Source organism: Sciurus vulgaris, assembly GCF_902686455.1.
Source record: "Sciurus vulgaris genome assembly, chromosome: 17".
NCBI lineage: Eukaryota > Metazoa > Chordata > Mammalia > Rodentia > Sciuridae > Sciurus > Sciurus vulgaris.
Window position 1 is genome coordinate 36,473,580 of NC_136478.1, and position 14,822 is coordinate 36,488,401.

General features: G+C 35.7%; 2 protein-coding genes across 6 annotated transcripts in view; one reads left to right on the top strand and one right to left on the bottom strand.

Moving 5' to 3' along the window:
* PHKB (phosphorylase kinase regulatory subunit beta) overlaps positions 1–349 on the bottom strand; it is a 218,620-nt gene extending 218,271 nt beyond the window's left edge. For 3 of the 4 annotated variants that reach the window (XM_079117626.1, XM_079117624.1, XM_079117623.1), the window contains exon 1: positions 193–349. In XM_079117626.1, coding sequence (XP_078973752.1) covers positions 193–268 — 76 coding nt within the window. In that variant the 5' untranslated portion in view covers positions 269–349. The remainder of the gene's footprint in view (positions 1–192) is intronic. The other variant, XM_079117625.1, reaches the window with a different exon arrangement.
* A 54-nt stretch (positions 350–403) lies between these two features.
* ITFG1 (integrin alpha FG-GAP repeat containing 1) overlaps positions 404–14,822 on the top strand; it is a 264,804-nt gene continuing 250,385 nt past the window's right edge. The window contains exons 1-5 of one of the 2 annotated variants that reach the window (XM_079117641.1): positions 458–787; positions 2,470–2,542; positions 5,147–5,292; positions 6,525–6,582; positions 7,842–7,916. In XM_079117641.1, coding sequence (XP_078973767.1) covers positions 580–787; positions 2,470–2,542; positions 5,147–5,292; positions 6,525–6,582; positions 7,842–7,916 — 560 coding nt within the window. In that variant the 5' untranslated portion in view covers positions 458–579. Of the gene's footprint in view, positions 788–2,469; positions 2,543–5,146; positions 5,293–6,524; positions 6,583–7,841; positions 7,917–14,822 lie in introns of both variants that reach the window. The other variant, XM_079117640.1, reaches the window with a different exon arrangement.

Here is a 14,822-nt window from a genome sequence, read left to right on the forward strand (position 1 = left end):
TTTTGATCTTGTTTTGTTGGGGGCAGGGGTGCACATCAGCAAAGAAAGGCAGGGCCGCCGCCGACTTTCTAAGAAGAAACACACATCCCACAGGTTCATTCCCAAGCCCCCACCTCCGTCTCGCCCAATGTGCTTAAGGGGAGGCACCACCCACTGTGCGGGGGTAAGGGGCGGCGCCCCAGCCAGCCAAACCTGAGCGCTTGGCCCGGGCTCTTCGCTCCAAGACCTTCCAGCTCACATCGGCCATGAGCCCCGCCGCCCCCGCCATCGCGCTGCGGCCACTGAATTGGCCACAGCCCGGGGGCCGCCTGTCAGCACCACTCGCCCGGCCCCGCCCCCCCGCGCGACACTGTCGGGAGGCGAGCCGGCCGGAAGTGAGCGCGAGGGCGTGCTTCACCCCCAACTCCACGCTTTCCTATCGTCAGAGGTGCAGCCCTTGTTGGGAGGAGGAGGGTAGAGCCGATTGCGGTTCTTACGCGCCTCAGGGCTGCGTGCTTTTGGTCTTAGTCGTCCGCACGGTGCTTTGCGGCTGCCGTCAAGCGCGGCGCTGGGCCGGCGGGCGGGGGCCGAGGGGCTGCCATGGCGGCGGCGGGCCGGCTGCCGAGCTCCTGGGCGCTGCTGGCGCCGCTCCTTGCGGGGCTCGCACTGCTGGGAGTCGGGCCGGTCCCGGCAAGAGCGCTGCACAACGTCACGGCCGAACTCTTTGGGGCCGAGGCCTGGGGCACCCTGGCGGCCTTCGGGGACCTCAACTCCGACAAGCAGACGGACCTCTTCGTGCTGCGGGAAAGTCAGTGTTTGCCGGGCCCTCCCTCTGTCCGCTGTCCGTGTGCCCTCCCGATGTTCTCCACATCCCTTGTTCTCATGGCCGGTCCTCTTGCATTACCCAGTCCTTCTCTCCCAGCCCTGTGGCCTTCCCTTTATCTCCAGCATCCTTGACAGCTTGTCCTTTTACTCCATTTTTCCATCCCGGGGTTCTGTCCCGGCCACTCCACGTTTTGACCTGCCCCTCAAAGCCCTGGCAACACCCGGTATTTTTTCCTGAGAAGCCCGCGGCGTTCACCCACGCACCCCCTCCTCCTTGTGGAATCACTCGCCTCTCAGAGTCCTTCCTCATTCCCAAGAATCTTTGTAACTCTCTGTTTGTTCCCAAGGCCCCTTTATTCTCTTCTGCTTTACTTCAGTCGTCCCCTTTTGAACAGAAGATGGAACTTGACAGTTTCTTTTCATAGAGGACTTACTGTGCTTCCGCATTTACCTAATTCCCCCTATGTCAGGATCTGAGTTTTCTTTGAAGCTACTGTAATCTCTTGAGGCCCCAAACACTCCATCCCTTACACAAACCTTGTGCAACGACCACTACTAAACCCAGCGCCTTATTGGGAAAGCTTTCACAAACTACAAACTCTTCTCCCGCGTGAACTGCCTAGTCTTTAGTGCACAGTTGACTCTCATTACCGTCGCCACCCTAATCTTCCAAATCTGCTTTTTTTTTTTTGACAACTTTGTGGCTCTTAGAAGTAGTTGCTTTAACCATCACAAAAACCTTTTTTTTTTTTTTTTTTAAATCTTGATGCTGACTGGGCATTAGAGGGGATCCTAACATTCTTGAGTACCTAGAAAAATAGGTGTTGCATAAAGGTCAAGACCATAAAGGAAGTGAAGAGCTAATATAGAGCCTGACTGACAGGATCCTGACCCAGCCTCTTGTGGGCCCTGGATATTTTTTCTATCTTTGAATGACTTCCCATATTGCCAAAAGTGTTTATGCTCCCAAATAATGTAGTTGCTTCATCTAACCTTGGTAGATGGCCTGTCTTGGCTTACAGTTTTAAAAGTCTACCTCATCAAGTGCTATTTGAACTCCAAGAATGCATCAACCTGGGAGATAATTGTATAGGAGCCAGAGGAGAAGGGTCTTGGAGGATTCAGGTTTTGCTGCTTAAGTGTTTAATTATGTCCTGTTGTCAGATACCTACAAGAAGAGTTAAAGTGCTGTAATGAGCTAAACAGCCTTTTAAAAGGGCAACATGGATGGGCTTGGGGAGCACAGGGATTGACATATAGTATTGTATAGTGTATTTCTTGTTGTTGTTTTGTTTTGTTTTGCTGTGAATCAAATCCAGGGTCTCACACATGTTAGAGAATAGTACAGTTTTAAGGCATTTTCTTTATTCGTTTGTTTTTTTAAGTTAATCCATTTGACTCTTGGCAGAATCCACTGACTAGTTTCTTTTGATCCAATTATGTTTTTCTATGGTTATCCTTCCTCTGCTTCTTTGAACATTAAGCTTATGATATACTGTTAGGTCTCCATTCCATTAGATTAAGAGAATTGTCTTTTAGAGGGTACATGAACTGGAATAGAGTAAAAGTTTTCTCATTGACAGCAGTGCCCCAAAAGTTTATAACCATTGAATGAATATTTTACTAGGAAACATTTTTCTAATATCATATATTTGCTTCTTTTAGAAAATGATTTAATCGTCTTTTTGGCAGACCAGAATGCACCCTATTTTAAACCCAAAGTAAAGGTATCCTTCAAGTAAGTACCAAAAAAAAATTTTTTAAACATTAGTCATTAGCAAAATACTGAATATGCAATACCTGGTTGGGTTGTTTAAAAAATAAATAAATGAAATAAAAGGAAATAAATTTGAGTGGATTGAGGTCTGTTCCTCTTTGAACACCCTTCATTCCCTTGTGGTCTAACAAGCTTTCTTGGATGTGTTGGACATTGTTCCTCATCCAGACTGTACCTATGGGAGTGGATTACTTTTAGGAGGCTCCTCAGGTAAAGTGTTTTGCTTGGGGAACAGGGAGTGTACAGTGGAAAAGACCAATGACTTCTGTCCTTCCTGTTTATTTAACTAATACATGATTAGTTATTAAGGCTGATTTTGAGGAAATCAAATCAAACTTTTGAAATTATCTGAATTTTTAAAATGCTAATCTTATTTTTCTTTTTCATGGTTGGCATTGCATGAAACAGTGCCCCCCCATCATGAATGAGAGTGAGCCAACACAATTTTGAAACTATAGGAAAAGAATATTGAATTAAAGGGGAAAGAGATGGCTCAGTACAGGCCAAAGTAGCACCTCCAGAATTCTAGCTTCACCATAATATGAGTAAATTTAGCTGAATTCTAGCTTCACCATAATAATGAGTAAATTTAGGTGAGGATATTCAAGTTTAGAGACACTGCCTTTAAAAGGATTATATTGTTAAATTGTGTGCATTTATGAACATGTAAACACAAATGCCATCATTATGTACAGTTAACTTGCACCAGTAAAAATGTGGAATGAGAAAAATGTATATCTGTTTAAAAAAAAAAAAGCATATTTTAGTCTGTTCCCCCTGCTTTCTTCCAATTAAAAAACGGTAAGAATTTTTTTTTTTTTTTTTTAAAGAAAGAGACGGTAGTAAAAACAGCATATTATGAAGAGGAGGCAAAACAAAAAAATTTCTGACATAACAGAATGGTACACTTTGGAGAGTCATAGTCTAGGAAGCTGAGATCAGAACAGAGTAGGAGCTTTCATAGAGTTTGAACTCAGTTCCCTGAAGGGAATCTTAGCCTCATGGGTTGTTTTAAAATCTAGTCCTATTGTTTCTCCTAATCCTTCAAATGTCACTTGTTATATTTTTGATTTTGGAAGCTATCAGAGTTTCTTCCTTATCCCTTTTGCTCTAACTTCATGGTGATATTTTTAGGTAGATTGTTTTTCATTTGCTTTTTTGGGCATAGGTGGACCCCTGTTATTCTTTCAGAAATTCTTATTAGTTGGTTATTGGTTTGCTCAATTCATCCTTTTGTTTGTTTTATTTTGGTCATCTTGGTTTTTGTTTGTTTTCGGGAGGTGTTCTATCCTTTATCTTCTAAGACTTCCATTAATGTTTTTATGTTAGTTGTCATATTTTTTATTTCCAAGATTTTCTTTCTTCTCTTTGTTTTTTCCTTTAACATGATGCTTTATTTTTATGAACATACTTTCTTCTATGGTCTGATGTGTAACTTTGAAGTTTTCTTTGGTTCCCTTCATTAGCTTTGTTTTCTTCAAGTTCCTTCACATCACTGTTTGTTTTTCTTTCTTTAATATTCATAGCCTATTCATCTTTGATTAAATCACTGAAGAGCTAATTGAAAACACTTTGCTTGATGGGACTTGTATATTCTATCTTGCCCTGTGTGTGTGTGTGTGTGTGTGTGTGTGTGTGTGTATGTATGTATTCCTCTTTGACTGGCATGCCAGGAGTGAAGGTAGGGGCAAGGGTCAAGCTGTTCTTTTTGTGGACTTTCTTTTAATTCCCTGTTTTTAACTTAATGCCAAAACCTTACCTGCTGGTGTTACTTAATCCTTAGTGTCTGAAACTTTCCAGAAATGAACCTATTGGTTCTTACCTTGCTGATTGAGAGGGAGAAGGGACTACCACGGATGCATTTAAAAAATAATTTTTCCATTGTCTTATTGGAAGTTTGTTGTATTGCTATTTGCTTTAAGTAGAATTAAATTGAATTTAAGCCCTATTTTTTGACTGAAACACTCAGACAACATTAGAAGAGGACTCCAGGATGTTAAGTGTTCAAGGGTCATATAGTTTTAGAATTATTTTATTAAAAATATAAAATTAGAAACATACTTTTGTAGAGTGTATTGTTGGGTTTCATAAATATTTGTTTTCCATTGTGAATTCAGACTAGCTTTCAAAAATAAAATTCTTAATTTTTATTGTAAGTTTTGAATCTACATTAAAATACAAATTAAGTGTCTTACAAATATCTTAATAAGTTACAGTGATATTCTTTGTTGGTTTAGTGGTTATGCTCCTCCATTTTTTATAAACACTATCCAGATGTCTTAGTATTTTTGACAAAAGAACTAAATAAAATGACTGTATTAGCCAATGCTTAAATGTAAACAGGTTTTCTCTTGGTATGTTTTAGACCTGACTTGCTTTGTATGACTGTTTGCATTCATTCTTAATTCTTGAAGAACAGAGAAGTCTACGTACAGAAAGGGTGATAATATATTAAAGAAGAGAATAAGATTAATCAGTTCTGTAATATTCCAGTTTGGCATTGAAAATATCTTGTGTGGTAGAAATATAAAGTCTCTGATATTTTGAAATGCTTATTTCTTTTAGGAATCACAGTGCATTGATAACAAGTGTAGTTCCTGGGGATTATGATGGTGATTCACAAATGGATGTCCTCCTAACATATTTTCCTCAAAATCATGCCAGCAATGAATTAGGAGCTGTTATCTTCTGGGGACAAAATCAAACTTTAGGTGAATGTATTTTAAGAGTTTTTAATATTTATCAATAGAAAGATGTGGAAAAATATGCCTCATAGTCTTAGGAAAGTATAGCAAAAATATTATTCTGAAATCAGTTCAAAATGCTGTTCTCCAGTGTTAATAATTGTAAAAACTTTTTAAAAGTTTATTTCTGATTATTTCTAATTATTCTTTTTCAACTCAGAAGCAACATTGGTTCAATTTCAAAGAACAAAATCCATTCTTGTTAGTTTAAGGAAGCAAGATTTGTCAAAGGGTTTTAATGGCTTGTGAGATTATTAAGATAGCTGAAGAACAAACTCTAGGATATACTCTCAGGATCAGTTCTTAGTGCCATCAAGGAAGCTACTATCAGAAGTGGCCAGTTGCAAAACAGCTGCTGCAATAATTCTGTGCCTGCCATGATTCTCACCAGCAAAATAGATACTACCCATAACCTCTTAAAATTTTCAAATTAGTGAGCAGACACAGAGTTAGAAATCGCAGAAGCACAGCTTTTGCCTCCCTTATACCTTTTAAACTCACAGTGTATATGATTGGAAGGCTTAACTTTAATTCAGTATCTTAGATGCAAGGATATCTGGGAAGTACTATTTTTCGTTTCTAATCTTCTCTGTACAGGAAAGCTCAAAAAAGTTGAAGTAGAGTTTGAGAGTTGTCTATCATATCCACCCATGAACCTTCTAGTTTTATCTGAAAAGCAAGTAATGATATACAACTTTGTTCATGGAGTGAGATTTCAAGTAAGACAAATGCAACTATGTTCTGTCACATTTGGAACTATAGTCAGTAATCTCAAAACTTTATATTCATTTAGTCATAACTATGAAGTATTTAAAGGAGTACGGTGTGCAAAACATTGCTTGTCAATGAGCATTGACTCAGTAATGTTGGAGACTGTTGCTTATATTGGCCTTTGTGCAATTAATTAATTAATTAACCTTGTTAATTGTCAACTACTTAATGCTAAATTGTATATAAAGGAGAATTTGCTAACAGGTAGTTACATAGGAACCTTAAACAGAACTTGTCTTGCTGGATTTCACTACAGGATGACCTCTGTCAATATTGTGTCTTTAAATTAGACTTACAATGTCTCATTAATGATAATAGTTGGAATGAAATAGAAACAAACATTACAAAGAATAAAAGAATATTTTTCCCTAACTGTAAATATCTAAAATAAAGATACCTACTAATTTACATGTATTCTCTCCTTATAGATCCTAACAATATGACTATACTCAATAGGACTTTTCAAGATCAGCCATTAATTATGGAGTAAGTATGTACTCTGCTTCCCTTGGAATAGTTTTAAACTTACATAATCTTTTACATCAGAAGTTACTTTGCTAAGTAGTATTGACACTAAATTCATTTTTTGAAGCTAATAGAGGCCTATATTATTGATTGTATGCTGTTGGTTTGCCATTATGGAAGACAGAAAAATGAAGTTCATTACTTTGAAAATCAGAAGATTTGTGATTTTGTTTTTGTAGCTTTATATGTATCCATAATGGACCCATGTTGGTAGTTGTGTCGTTATTCAAAGAACCAAGAGAATAGTTTTTGATTAAAATTGTTCATACCTGATTGACAGATATGAAGAATGTAGGGTTTCCTGAAGAAACATAGAAAGATTGTTAAATTAAGGAGAAATTCTGTCCTTCTTACAGCTCTTCCTTTGTGTTATCATTTTTGTCCTCAGAAAAGATTCATGTACCAGTATAATTTAATTCGAATTTCTAACAGGATATTTTGGTAATAAGGTAGCAATCATTCTTAGAGCTAAAGCTATGTATGACCACATTTTTCTTCCATTAAGACCTTTCTTATAGTTGTTAAAACCCTACACATATATCAGTAGGTCAGTGATCATTTGAAGTATGACCAATAATTCCATGGATTCATCTTCAAAAGGGTGCTCACCTTGATTTCTTTCATAGTTGTATGTTTCAATACTGTTACAAAAGTCAACAATCAGTATGAAATTTTATATCAAGTTGAGGTTGTTTTTGAGGGGTTATTGCTCCTAACTCCATCTAAATAAACAAGGTGGGTCATGATTCAGAAAAAAGTTTCTAGGAATTGACATCATCTCCTTATGCCTTGCGAATAAGCTAGATTATGCAGAGGTTACAGACAATCCCAAAATCTCACAACAAACTTTATTTTTTGTTCACTCTACAGTATGTCCACTGTAGGTCAGCAATAGGTTCTGCTGTGACCTTGCTCAGAAAGGTAGGCTATCAGAGACTCCATCATCTTTATAGCTAGACCATCCAAAATGCATGTTCTTACCATTGTTGTAACATGCTTAATGAGGACTAGTGGCAAGTAACAGAGATTAAACATTTTGACTTGGAAGTGACAGATTTCACTTCTGCTGACATTTTATTGACTACAAGTAGATACTGGTGAATATTGTAATGTCTACCACACCTCTCAGAGTTTGGTTTTGTTTTGTCTTCTTTTAAGCTAAGTTAGAAGTAACACTTTAATAAAATAGCTATTTAATGTATTAAATGTTTTCTTTCCAGCTTCAATGGTGATCTAATTCCTGATATATTTGGTATCACAAACGAATCCAGCCAGCCACAGATACTATTAGGAGGGTGAGTAAATATGATTAAAACCATGTAATTAATTGTATATGTTGTTGCTGCTGCAGAAATTGTATGTCTACGTGAACTGATTGCTTTAATGATTGTGGAAAAACCAGCTCATTGGGAATCCTTGTTTAAAAAAAATTTTTAAAGACCATTTGGTTAATATATGTGCTTTCTTAAAGAATTCAAAATTATGTAACTGTTTTCTATATAGAATTGGCTTAGTTCTTTTATCCCTCTGAAAATTAGAGATACAAACGTTACAGGCGTTCATTTAAATATTGGTTCATTAGATGTTTTTAGAAATGGGACAGTTTAAATAGGATGGATAGCTGTAGTCCTGATTGGAATTCACCTTAGTCATGAAATGTGATTCATAGGCACATCAATGAGAAAATTATTGAAGTTTAAGGAATTCTGAGGAGAAACTGTCAGAATTCCTGCCACTTTTTCTGAAGGTTTTCCATAAAGAATACAGTGTTTCAAGACTGATCATAGTAAATGAAAGAATAATAATGGCTCTTGAATGAGAAACTTTCCTTCACATACTTGGCAAAATACTTGAAATTAAGTCCTCCTTTAAAGATGAATTTGAAGCAGATCTTAATTTGCTTGTGTGGTCTTATCTAGGAGGAACTGAGTACAGGTGAGGAGAGGGAAAGACACAGCACCCCCCGACACACTTTGATCACAGCAGGTTGGGACAGTGTAGGAAACTCTGTCTTGTCTTTCTTCAAATGCAGACATATGATTGAGAATGTGATGTGTTTGGGCAGGTTTATTATATGATAACCCCCATTTTAATCAGACATCACTGGAATATCCTTAATGCGTTATAGTTTGAGACTTGGACATTAAAACTTATGAAATAGCTGTTTTGAAATTTAAAAAGTAAAATTCTAATATCTTTATGATTTAGAATATCATGTGACAGTGTCATAGCTTATTTGTTCTGAATTCTATATTTTTTCTAATACTTCTTCAAAATGCATAGCTTTTAAAACTTACTCTGTTTAAAAACACGTTCACTTGCACTTTTTATACATTATATTCTAGTATACTTCAATATTCTGGAGTATATTATGATAGCTCTCATTTAAACTTATTACATTTAAATAATATTAACCTTACTCTGAGTGACAAGTTTCAATCTAAGGTTTGTTTTAATGCTAATTTAAAGAATGAAGCTATATGAACTCACAGAAAAGAATGTGTCTCAGGGCTATGTGTGTAGTTAACAAGATCAGGGTGTAAGTTAGGGTTCAATCCCCTGCACCAAAAATATATTAAAAAATTCTATCCATAGCATTGTTGGATTCACAGCATACTAGCAAAAGCTGAATACGTTCTTGTGAAGGCAAGCATTAATATGTTACTAAAATAAGAAAAATACATTTAGGTCATATGTTAGCTCTCATCACCATGTCAAAATAACTGAGAAAATCTACTTAAAAGGGGGAATTTTTATTTTGGCTCACAATTTCAAAGGTTTCAATCAATTGTCCTTTAGCATCATTGTTTCTGGGTCTGTGTTAAGGAGAGGAACACGCGGCAGAGAAGGTCTATTCACGTCTTGGCCACCATGCTTCAGAGCGGGTGGGGGAACCAGGGCTCAAATATCCTCTTTAAGAACTCTCCCAAGATAACTTTCCTCTAGAAAGCACAACCTCCTAAAGGCTATACCACCTCCTAATAGTGCCTCAGGCTCTTCAACAAATCTTCAGAGGACGTTTAACATTCAAACCATAAGAGGCTTTATCAGTTTTATAACCAGTAGACATATGAATAGGTGTATAAGTGAAAAAGCAATCAGCATTGACATTTTAAACAACTCAGAAGACCTTGGTTGTTAGCCCAGTGTTATTGATCAAGAGGTCTAAACTTGCCTGATTTGTTAAGAAACCTAACTTTTGCAACTTAAGTACTATGCTTTATGGGTATGCCAGACCCAAAATTATCTTAATTAAATTTGACCAGCAGTTTAGTTTTACTTGAAATTTGTAATGATCTTTAAATAGAATACTAAATACCCCCATAGAATTAGGCTAGAAAGCCTGACCCAGTACATACTTGGAAATAGGAAGACTACTCACAAATAAAACTTAGCAAACACTGGCTAGAGTAAAGGTCAATGTAGTCAGTCTAGGAAGGCAGTGGTAATAAGTAGAAGGACCCCATGTAATTGGTGTAATGGGGTTCTCTGGCAGGAACAAGAAGGGTGTGAAACTACCTTAGTACAGTAGACAAAGTATGTTAGATACTCAAAGATAAAACTTTACTTTGTGCCTCAAATTCACTTTATACTCACTTGAAATCATGTAATAATGTGCTACATTACTTAGATAAAACATCTTCCTATTATGTGTTAGAGCAGCGTCTGCAGTGATGTGAGATTATCATTAATTAGAATTTTCTATGAAAGGGTAATTGAAGCTGATGTTGCATAAACATTCAGAATATTGTTTTTAGTATTAGAATGAAAACACCTAGACCTATGATTTTTATTAAAGGCAAATATAATGTTCTGTCAAATATTTTTATTATTCATCTTGAGACAATAAAGTGATATTGGACCATTTAAATCAATTATTTAGAAAGAATTTGAAAATTACTGTGGGAATTATGGCAAAAAGTAAAACCAAATGATAATCCTTAAGACGGGTTTTAATTTTGAGTCCACATTAGTACTCAGAATCTTAAGCAAAAGGGTGGCTTTAGGATTCCTCTGGCAACCTCCACCCTTCTTACCTTAACATACCACTTATATTTTTTAACACTATTAATAAAAGGAATCTAGAAGAATTTCTGAAATCAGATATTTATCAGTATTTCCATGAAAATATGACATCAATTTTCTAACTTTTCTCTTTTCCTAAACTTTGCTTTTGGTGATAAATTCATTTATTTCCCCAGCTTTGTCACCCAAATATTTTCTTTTCAAAATTAAACTACAGGGCTGGGGTTGGAGTTCAGTGTTAGAACACTTGCCTAGCATGTGTGAGGCACTGGGTTCAGGTCTCACACCACATAAAAATGAATAAATAATATAAAGATATTATGTCCATCTACAATTTAAAAATTTTTTAAAATTAAACTACATAAATAATGAAAAACTTTAGTAGATGCCTTATAATTTTATATACTGTGATTACTTCAAGGGGCATGTCATAGTTATTTAAAGGTCCATAATTTTATTTTCTGGAATCCTACTAGATACTTTGGAAGGGACAATTATATTGACTTAAAATTTTCTGATGATTTATCATACTGCTTTGTTTGATTCTGGTGGATATTTAAGTGAATTTTTTTTTTTGTTGTTTTGTTTTAAATGAATCCCTTAAGATTATTCTCACAATTTATTCACTTTTTATTTATTTATTTTAGAGTAGGTAGAGTTATTATTTATTTTAAATCATACTTTCAGTGCCTACTTTTTAAATTTGTCCTTTTTTAGCTATATATGACAGTAGAGTGTAATTTGACATATTATACATACATGGAGTGTAACTTCTTCTAATTAGGAACCCATTCTTGTGGTTGTACCTGATGTGGAGTTTCAGTGGTGGTGTACACATATATGAACATAGGAAAGTTTTGTCCAATTCATTCTACTGTCTTTCCCATTCCCATCTCCCCTCCTTTTCCTTCATTCCCCTTTGTCTAATCCATTGAACTTCTATTTTCTCCCGCCCCACTTTGTTAGCACCTACCTCTCAGAGAGAACATTTGACCTTTGCTGTTTTACTGTTTTTGCTTATTTCAATCAGCATGATAGTCTTCAAATCCATCCATTTACTGCCAGAAGTCATAAAGTCTATTCTTTTTACTCATGAGTAATATTCCTATATATATATATATATATATATATATACCATAATCTCTTTATCCATTCATCTGATGAAAGGCACCTAGTTTTGTTCCATATCTTTGCTATCATGAATTGAGCTCCTATAAACATTGATGTGGCTATGTCACTATAGTATGATGATTTTTAAATCCTTTGGGTATATACCATGGAGTAGGATAATAGGGTCAAATGGTGATTCCATTCCAAGTTTTCTCAAGAATCTCCATATTGCTTTCCAGAGTGGTTGCACCAATTTGCAGTCCCACCAGCTGTGTATGAGTGAGTGTACCCTTTTCCCCACATCCTCACCAACATTTATTGTGACTTGTATGCTTGATTGTTGCCATTCCAACTGGAGTGAGATGGAATGTCAGGGTAGTTTTAATTTGCATTTATCTAATTGCTAAAGAAGTTGAACATTTTTTCATATATTTGCTGATCATTTGTATTTCTTCTGTGAAGTGCCCATTCAGTTCCTTTTCCCCTTTTATTGATTGGGTTATTTGGATATTTTTGGGTTTTTGTTTTGTTTGTTTGTTTTTATGTTAAGTTTTCTGAGATTTTTATATATCCTAGAGATTAATGCTCTAAGTTGCAGGTAGCAAAGATTTTCTCCCATTTCGTTTGCTTCACATTCTTGATTGTTTCCTTTGCTGTGAAGATTTTAGTTTGATACCATCCCATGTATTGATTCTTGATTTTACTTCTTGCACTTTAGGAGTCTTATTGAGGAAGTTGATTCCTAAGCTGACATGTTGGAGAGTTGAGCCCAACCGTTTTCTTCCAGTGCATGTGGTCTCTGGTCTAATGCCTAGGTCCTTGATCCACTTCGAGTTGAGTATTGTGCAGGGTGAGAGATGGGGGTTCAATTTCATTCTGCTACCCTTGGATTTCTACTTTTTCCATTTGTCAAAGAGGCTAACTTCATATTTATGGTGCTTTTGTCAAGAAAGCTATAGTTATGTGGTTTGTCTCTGCCTTGTATTCTATTCCATTGGTCTTCATGTCTGTTTTGGTACCAATACCAGGGGGTTTTTTTTGATACTATAGCTCTGTCGTATAATTTAGGATCTGGTATTGAGATGCCTCCTGCTTCACTTTTCTCACTAAGGATTGCTTTGGTTATTCCGGGCCTTTTATTTTTCCAAAAGAATATTAGGTCTGTCTTTTCTATTTCTATGAAGAACAACATTGGAATTTTAATAGGAATTGCATTAAATCTGTAGAACTCTTTTGGTGGTTTATCTATTTTGACAATATTAAATCTGTCTATGAAAGAACATGGGACATCTTTCCATCTTCTAAGGTCATCTTCAATTTATTTCTTTAGTATTTTATACTTCTCATTGTAGAGATGTTTCTCCTCTTTTGTTAGATTGGTTCCCAAGGTTGTTTTTTTTGTTTTTGTTTTTGTTTTTACTATATTGTGAATGGGAGAGTTTTCCTAATTTTTCTTTCAGCTGATTCATCATTGGTGTATAGGAACACAATTGATTGATGGGTGTTAATTTTATGTCCTGCTCCTTTGCTGAATTCATTCATGAGTTCTAGAGGTTTTCAGCTGGAGTTGTTTTCAGTCTTCTAAATATAGAATGATGTGGTCAGCAAATAGAGATAGTTTGAGCTCTTTTCCTTTTCAAATCCCTTTAATTTCTTTTTTCACTCTAATTACTGACTGGAGTTTCAAGGACTTTGTTGAATAGAAGTGGTAAAAGAAGGCATCCCTGTCTTATTCCCATTTTTAGAGGGAATTTTCTCAGTTTTTCTCCAATTACATTGATGTTGGCCTTGGGTTTAATGTATATAGCTTTTACAATGTTGACATATGTTCCTAATATTCCTACTTGTTCTATTGTTTTAAACATGAATGGATGCTATATTTTTTCAAATGCATTTTCTGCATCTATTGATAATCATGTGATGCTTGTCTTTAAGACTATTGAAGTTTTGAATTATATTTATTGATTTCCACATGTGGAACCAACCTTATATCCCTTCATCATGGTAATATGTTTTGTATGCACTTTGCCAGTATTTTATTAAGGATGTTTGCATTTATGTTCATCAGGGATATTGGTCTGAAGGTTTCTTTCCTTGATGTGTATTCACCTGGTTTTGGTATCAGGGTGATAATAGCTTCATAGAATGAGTTTGGAAGTGTTCCCCCCTTATCTATTTCATGGAGTAATTTGAGGAAGATTGGTGTTAATTCTTCTTTGAAGGTCTGGTAGAACTCAGCTGAGAACCTTTAATTCATAGTCTTCCCTATTTTTTTGTTGTTCTTTTTAGATATACATGACAGTAGAGTGAATATTGCATATTACATGTGCATGGAATATAACTCATTCTAATTAGGATCCCATTCTCGTTGGTAGGCTTTTGAGGACATCTTCAATATCATTGTTTGAAATTGATCCATTTAAATTTTCTATGTCCTCCTGATTCAATTTGGGTAGGTAATTTGTTTGTAGGAATTTTCAGTGTCCTCAGGTTTTCTATTTTATTGGTGTACAATTTTTCAAAATAGTTTCTAATTATCCTATATAGTTCACTCGTGACCTTTTGATATTTCTTTTTTCATCACAAATTTTAGTAATTTGAGTTTTTTCCCTCTATCTCTTGGAAAACTTGGCTAATAGTTTATTGCTTTTATTTATATTTTCAGAGAATCAGGTTTTCTTCATTGATTTTTTTTATTTTTTTGTTTTAATTTTATTAATTTCAGCTCTGGTTTTTATTACTACCTGTCTTTTACTGCTTTTCGTGTTGATTTGTTCTTCTTTTTTCTAGTGTTTGAGATGTAATGTTAGATTATTTATTTGCTGACTTTCAGTTCTTTTAATGAATGAGTTTGATACAGTGAACTTTCGTCTTCAAACTGCTTTCATAGTGTCACTATTTTCACTTATCTCTAATTTATTCTGCTATCCATTTTTCATTCAATAGTGTATTAGTTGCAGATGTTAGAGTAGCTTCTGTTTTATTTTTTCATTGTTTTCTAATATGATTCCATTATGATCTGATGGAATGCAAGTTATTGTCTCATTTTTTTAATATTTGCTGAG